Here is a 7,752-nt window from a genome sequence, read left to right on the forward strand (position 1 = left end):
AATTTCGGCTAAATCAAAAGGGAAACACTTTAACAGTCGCCTAATGGAAGTCATTCGTCAGACCAGCTGCATGCCGTCGATTCATTTAAATCTCACTGTCAAGGGTGCTTTCCTCATTTGACGAGTTTCCAAAATAGCTCATTCGATTTTGTCGTAGCATCCTCTCCAATAAGGCGATAACACCTCCCGCATTAACCCCACGCCCCCACCAGCCTCAAACTCACCCCATCGCTCGTCCTCATCTCCATCACCTACTCTCGTTCCACCGATCTCGCCAATCCCCTCGCCGCCCTCACCTCTTCACCATGAACGAGCCCTGGTGTGCCGTCCCAACCGGTGGCTCCCACCGATATTAGCACGACGCCCATGTCCTATAAGCTCGCGACCCCATAGCCGTCCCGGTCATCCCCTTTAGCTTCGATCCCTGATGAGTGATGCGCTATCAGTCCATTAACTCAATCTGATTGCACGCTTTAGGCCAAGAACTCGAGAACCCATCAATTTAGACCATAAACTCGTTTATTTGATCAAATAAGCCAAAACCAATTTGAGAGGGGAAAACACGGGCATGTGACTGCCATGTCAGCATAGCTTAGACCCCTAGCGCTTTGGTTAATTTGTAGTGGGTGTTTTTTGCAAACTGGCCATTACAATAAAGTGGCTGAAGAAAAAATAAGATCCTGGTTCATGGTACTCGAACTCGTACTATTAGGAAAGAGGATTGCCTAGAAGACCACTAAATACAATTACTGGTTGAAGAAATGGGAAGCAGCTGGCACTATATATTACAACAAGATGTTTGGCATTAACGGTAGCATGCAAAATCTGCTCATTGACCGATCGCTTTCCTTTTTTTGAGCAGTAGTATTGTACGACAAACAAAGGAAAATGTAGCTACGAGCAGCCGCAACAGTTTTTGTTATTCAGTTGCACATAGCCTCTCACTAACCAAGTAACCATCTATATTAAATTAAGCATACTGCTTGTGATCTGACAGAAAGTAGCTTGTACCATGGTCATTGCCTTATATGATCTCTGAATAACTTCCCACGGTTCCGCTGCTTGGTCTAGAGAGCAGACTCTACAAAAAATAAAACTCTACATACAAAGGTATAATGTCACGTCGTTCTAACACTCCCTCCATTTCATAATTTAGTGCGTCCTTAAGATTCAACTTTGAGCATAAATTAGACCAACAATACATAAATCGTTTTACTGAAAAATTATACTTTTAAAAACTTCTTTCGAATACGAATTCAAAGGTATCTGTTATTTCCCGCAAAAAAAAAGGTATCTGTTATGCTACCGGCGCAGTCGCCCATGTTGGTTAAATTTGTGATAAAGTTAAATCTCAAAAATCTACATTATAGAATGGAGGGGGTATATAGTTTGTGCTGCATAAAGTTAGCAAACTGATTGATATCTGTCGCATGTGTCTCCAAGTAAAATTATCGATATATGTCAAACAACTATTCCAAATGAGTTGAAATTTTCCGTACTAGGTACATTTGTGTTTTAATGGGATTTTTTATATATTTTTTTGAATATATTAGATTTTGAACCAAATTTTGAATGAACTAAAACTGCCGACACCTCTCAAAACCATTTGTCGAAATGAGCTGAGATTTGAAAAGAATCATAATTTGGCTACAATATTCAGAACACTAGCACCCCAGATGGTAGATATAATTGGCACCAAGTTTTAGCATTGAAGCAGTTGCCGTATGGTCATTACACGGATCATCGAGCCTCGCACGCCATCGACTTTAGCATCCCTCCGTGTAAAGTTGGCGGTTCGTGCAAAATTGCCAAGTTGCAACACTGCCAATGGTAGATGTCTTGTGCAACAAACCTGTATAGTAGATGGTCTGTGCAAAATTGACCTCAATAGTTGACAGTTCGTCAAGAGAACGCACGCAGCGCTTAGATCGTTTTTCTCTCCCTGGATGCTGGAACCCTAGCCGCCGCCAGGAGAGGCCATCTTTCAGCGCCATCCTCCGGCGGCTCCCCTTCGCCGGCGACCTCGGTCGTCGGTGGTGGGGGGGGGGGGGGGGGGGGGGAGGGGGTCGCCAGATCCACGCGTGTGGATCGTTTTTTTACTCTCTTGTAGTCTAGGTTTTTAGGCTGTTCATCGTCTTGGCTTCGGCGGCGACGATGACGGTGCTGAATAAAGATTCTTCGGATCCTTCCCTGACGAGGCCATCGGTCCTATGGTTGTGGATGGATTTGGAAACCAGTCTATTCAAGTAAGGATGGCGTGGCGGCGGCGGCATCCTCGTGATGGACCAGTGTCCTCGGACTCTGTCGTTGCGACGGCATTCGCTGCAGCGTCGGCGTGGAGCTTGGGAGGTAGTACAGGAGCGGATGTAGATTGTGGTCTGCATCGACGACATCTGAAAGACGGAACGTGTGCTGGGTTCGTCGTTCGTGGATGGCAGGTATGGTTTCTTCCTTCGTCGTCTTAATCGTGGTGGGGTGCCAGATCTGGAGTTCGATGGCGTGTCCGAGTTGTTGCCCCGGTCTGATTCGTGCAACGGCAATGGCTTCACTTTTGGTGAGCCACCTTGGAGGTCCGCAAATCTGCATATCAACGATGGAGCCGCGTCGAGTTCGGGTGAGGAGGTGATCCGTCATTCTTTTCTTCGGTGGCTGCTGTGGTGGTGCCGGAGGCAGGTGACGGGCGTTGGTGTCAAGCTCAGAGATGTTCTGCTATCTTTTCAGTTTTATCATGTCGGTTCTTACATAACTTGTACTTTGTTTTTTACGATATGAATGAGACACGTATTACCATGAAGAAAAGGTTGACGGTTCATCGAACAACGCGCCCTGTCGACGTTTCGGCTGAGCCATCAAACCAGTATTCATCTGCATCAACTCAGGTGGGGTGTCTTTTTTGAGAGAGAGATAGAGAGGGAGGGGGGAATCAGTATTCGGTTTCAGTCCTGACATTCTTGGTTTTGGCTTCTCATTTGGAACAAGCACAAGAGAAGTGCATTTGAACTTGCCAGGATATCTCCGCCTCACTTTGGCTGGATCTCCCTACAACCTGAGGGCCCAGTGCAGTGAGCTGAACCATGTAAGAAAGTGAGAGTTCCGGTGAATTTTAGCTGAACACATAGCACGCTTCCCTTGTCGTGCGTACAAAGTACAAACAGAAACAAACACAGTATTCCCTCCATAAAGAAATATAGGAGCGTTTAGATCACTACTTAAGAGCGAAGTAATGATCTAAACATTTTTATATTTCTTTACAGAGGGAGTACCTCGCAAGCAAGGTCAACAAAGACGGAACACCATTCTAATGAAAGCAATACATATTATGTACAGAATTATTCAGGAGTTCTTTAGCCACATCCAAATAGCGTGTGGCAGACATGCATGGCGTAGCAAATTTAGCAAATGCACAAGTTATACAGCAAGCATTCTGTTGCGGCTTCGCATCTTCGCTGCTGATACCACAACGACGATGGAGCCTAGCCGACTACTAGGTATTAAAGTTTCTTTCTAGCGATACACCGAAACCAAGATCGACTCCAGGAGGGCTGCCGATCACATCAGAACAGAGCCTACTCCTCCTTCGAGGCGTGCGTGGCGGACACCGTGGAGACCATGGAGTCGACGCCGCACTTGTTTCGCACGTTGGAGCCCCTGCAGATCTTGTAGTAACCCTTGTCCCCCCAGTTCTCGCCCCATGAGTTCTTGATGATCCAGTAGGGCTTCTCCTTGAAGCGGGAAGGCGCGAAGCCGGACGCCCCGTAGCCGACGAGAAGGACACCGTGGTCGAGGTGCCTGCCGCAGATGTATGGGCATGACACTCCGCCGATGTATGTCTGCATGTATGCAGCGTTGATACCGACTGCACATCAGAGGAAAAATATGTGTCAGTGATTTCTAATATATATAGATTGATTGTTCCATGTGCTTAGAAACACGGATCTGGATTGTAAACTCCATGTGAGACAGTTATACTCACTGGCCAGCGGTCCATATTTCACAAGGTTAGCAGCAATCTGTTCTTCATCAACAGCGACAACGCTGAAGTTTTGAACTGAGGCAGCAATCTTGGACTTCTCAAATTTGCAGGTACCGTCCTTCCCGGTGTAAGGGTAATCCTTTTCTCTCTCAAGGCCACCAGATTTCAACAGATAGCTGAAGGCTGAAGTCATCAACCCACCGTTGCATCCAGCATCGCATGAATCAGGTTCTGCTGGGTCGCACTGAAAAATTCACAATATGATGCAGCATATTAAGTTGAGGCACCCAGCAAGGTAACCAGGCAATAAAAGGTAATATAATAGTTTTACTACCCTTGCATTCGCATTGCAGAAAGAATTGTTCAATGAAAAAGGCAGAACAGCACGGCATCTACCTTACTAGTATTTTTCTAGACAACAGTTTCCTGTGATACCAGTGGTTATTGACCGGAGAAGATAGGTAAACTGAGATAAATACAAAGAAACATGTAGTACCAAAACTAAGTAAACAGCAAGACAGCACAGGTAAAAGGCCCTTCAACAAAAGCTGGATGCCTCACACTGCATAAGAGCAAAATGGAGCTACCGCTCATGTGCCCTTACAGGTACTAGTATGAGTCATGGAATTTTATACCATGTTTTACACAAACAAAATCCCATGTAAAAGAATATATTTTACGATTTGGAGTCATGGACCAAAACATTGGGCGCTACCGAAGGACACATCCTATGCAATAATTACATTTTTCATTTCCCTTATTGGTTTGATGACAGCAATATAAGACCTACCCAGCTAACAGTTTGCTTCTTTCCCGTTCAGTTACAGATCAGAATATCAAGTTAAAGTGGCATCCAGTTCAATGAGTTGACAATATAGAAATCATCAAACAACTTGGGTTAATTACATGCAAATTTCAGTGGCTATGCCTGTTCTGGTGGATGGACAGTAATCGGGACAGTCCATAAGAGATCAAAGTGGCACCCTCACAGCTCGCCCACCGAATCAGTGAATAAGCACAAGGCGCCTTGGTGAATACTGAATACTGAGTCACTGACCGATGATAGGTCTGTCTCAACCTATCCATTATCCTAAATTATGACATCCATCCACTCACCAAACATTCTTATCTTCATCTTTATTCTAGGCTTGAAGCTATCATCTCAACAAAAGGAAGGCTTTAAGCTACCCCACCCACCACCACCAACAGGTTCTCCAATATAAGTTTGAGGTGATTACCATGTTGACTATTTTGGCTCTTCTCATAAAAGAAGTCGATCGCTTTTGTTGACTGTTAATTAATGATATCTCAAACGATATTGCCACTCTTTGTCCTTCAAAATTCCCTTGTAAGGTTTTCCATGGAATACTGATCCCAGTTCCCCTCTCAGAATTCACCTAGACCCTTTATTTGGTTTGGTGCGTTGCCCAATCAGAAATCGACAACATACAAAAGGTCCACACCAACAGACAAAACATAGTGATGTGCCACAAAAATCCAACCTATCTTGAAACAATCAACCAATCACAAAAAAAGAAGAAAGAAAAAGGAGCCTCACCTCATGGTCGCAGTCGACCAGCTGCTGCTCGGAGAGCACCTCCATCTTGCCCGTGGCCAGGTAGTTGGCCCCCTCCAACGCCCCGGACGCGCTGAACGACCAGCACGACCCGCACGAACCCTGCAAAATCAACAAGGGTCAGGGGCGGAGGCCAGATCGGGAGATAAAACGGCCAAAGAATCAGGGGAAACCTGGTTCTTGACGGGGCCGACGGCGCCGTGGTCCCTCCAGTCGAAGTCCTCGGGGAGGCCGTCGGTGGGGAGGACGGGCGCGTCGTGCGCCGACCCGGCCATCTCCCGCAGGAACGACCGGCGGGTGGTCTTGAGCCCCAGGAAGGTCCGGCGGAACTCGGCCGGGGTGAGGTCGGAGAACTTGGTGACCCCGTGCTCGGCCGACGGGTCGAGCAGCTGGTGCCGGCGCGCGCGGCGGAGGTTGGCCTTGAAGACGGAGAGCCGGTGCGCGTGCTCCTCCGCGTCCCTGTAGGTCTTCCCGAACCGCTGCACGAAGCCGAGGAACTGCGAGTCGAGCTCCAGGTCGTTGTCGAGGGGGTCGGCGCCCCCGACGACCTGCCGGATCAGGGGCTCCTCCTCCCCCGCGGCCGCCGCTGCCGGCGGCGGGGAGAGGAGGAGGCCCAGGAGGACGAGGAAGGGGGCCACGAGGCGATGATCCATTGGGGGGATTTTCTTGGTCGCTTGTCCGGGTGGGTTATCTTTGTTTCGGCTCCACTTCCTGTTGCTTTATAGGAAGTTGTTAAAGGGGATATTTTCTGTTTAGACTCCTGGGTAGTGTTCTTTTTGCAAACGGGCCCCTCCAAAGATTCATGGATTATCCAAAGATATTTTACTCCTCCTTGTGGGCCCCACGGGATATACCCACCGTGGACGGTGGGGTCTGGGAGAAGAAGCCGACTCGGCAGGGGCCTACACACACGACGAGGTTGATGGCACGAGACCAACAAGCGGATGAGCAAACCAACACCGCACACTAGCCCATTGGTTCCTCGACGTTGTCGATCTAGCAAACGAGTAGGGGTTGAAACTACCACCGCATCCAAATATCGCTACCATGACACCAGACCCTAACCCTAATGAGGGACGGGGGCAAGATTGGGCCGCACCTCGAGCAACATCACTATAATATAGATACACATCGGACACACACAACGCGGGGTTTCCTTCCCCTCGCGCCATCGAAGTAGAGATCAAGGTGCCCCTTATTGCATAGAAAGAAGGGAGATTGAGAGAAATACAAGGGAAGGGTCATTGCCTCATTGGAGCACCATCCGCCTCATAAAAACCTACTAAAAATGATAAAATATTCATTCTAACATATTCCTAAAAACCTTATATCCCTGACATGTTAAGAGGACCCTCTAAATCATCCACATAGCATCTAAATATAGTGAAGAAAGGAGGAAATAAACAAGCCCCTCTAACCTCGCTTTGTTATAATCAAGGAAGTTTTCCCCTCTTTCCAAGCTCCCGCTCTCGACCACCTCATCGTGCCACTGTTGTTTCCCTCTTATCTCTGCCAAATAGTTGCCAAACATCTCTACTCACCGCCATGGGTCGACGCTGAATAGAATGCAATATGTAGTCTGCATATGATCATCACCGTTGCGGCTTGGCCAACCGCCACCATGGTTGCATCATGGGATCTCAACGCCAACCCTCTGCTATCGCAAACTCGTTCTCTCTTGTCATCCATCCATCCGAGAGAACTCCTACCGCATGCGTTGAGCCTGGGCCATCGACTTCCACCCCGGCCAGAGCAAGACACACTTAAGGCGTTTTTATTATGAATTTCTCAAGAAGTCATTTCAGCTTGGATTCGTGGGGTTTAATCATATACAATATGTGTTTGATTGCACAATTTATGTATATGAGCTCGCTCCTCGAAGATACTTTGTCCTCATATGATTGTGATGAGGGTTTGTTCAAAAAAAGTTGCTTTGAGAAGGTTGCATTGTTGCTAGTGAGGTAGAGACAAACATGAAGAGGAAGCATCCAGGTTCGCAAATAGGGCATGCGAATATCATGGAACAAAACGGTAACTATGACCAGCTCATCCATGACTACTTTGCGGACAAACCCGTGTATCATCCGCATCTCTTAGGCCAACACTTCCCTATGTCAAGAGAGCTCCTTATATGTATTTTCAGTGATATGGAAGCAAAAAGGAAAACGAAAAGACTTAGTATCTTGACATTGTAAAGAATTTG

General features: G+C 47.3%; 1 protein-coding gene across 1 annotated transcript; it reads right to left on the reverse strand.

Moving 5' to 3' along the window:
• Positions 1-3,296: 3,296 nt before the first annotated feature.
• Positions 3,297-6,304, reverse strand: LOC109740709 (cysteine proteinase 1). The gene is made up of 4 exons (XM_020299759.4): positions 5,723-6,304; positions 5,532-5,651; positions 3,974-4,217; positions 3,297-3,856 (listed from the first exon to the last, which is right to left on the reverse strand). The coding sequence occupies exons 1-4, from the start codon at positions 6,200-6,202 to the stop codon at positions 3,567-3,569; spliced, it is 1,134 nt and encodes a 377-aa protein (XP_020155348.1). The 5' UTR covers positions 6,203-6,304; the 3' UTR covers positions 3,297-3,566.
• Positions 6,305-7,752: the final 1,448 nt, after the last annotated feature.

The sequence above is a fragment of the Aegilops tauschii genome, chromosome 5, assembly GCF_002575655.3.
Source record: "Aegilops tauschii subsp. strangulata cultivar AL8/78 chromosome 5, Aet v6.0, whole genome shotgun sequence".
Classification (NCBI taxonomy): domain Eukaryota; kingdom Viridiplantae; phylum Streptophyta; class Magnoliopsida; order Poales; family Poaceae; genus Aegilops; species Aegilops tauschii.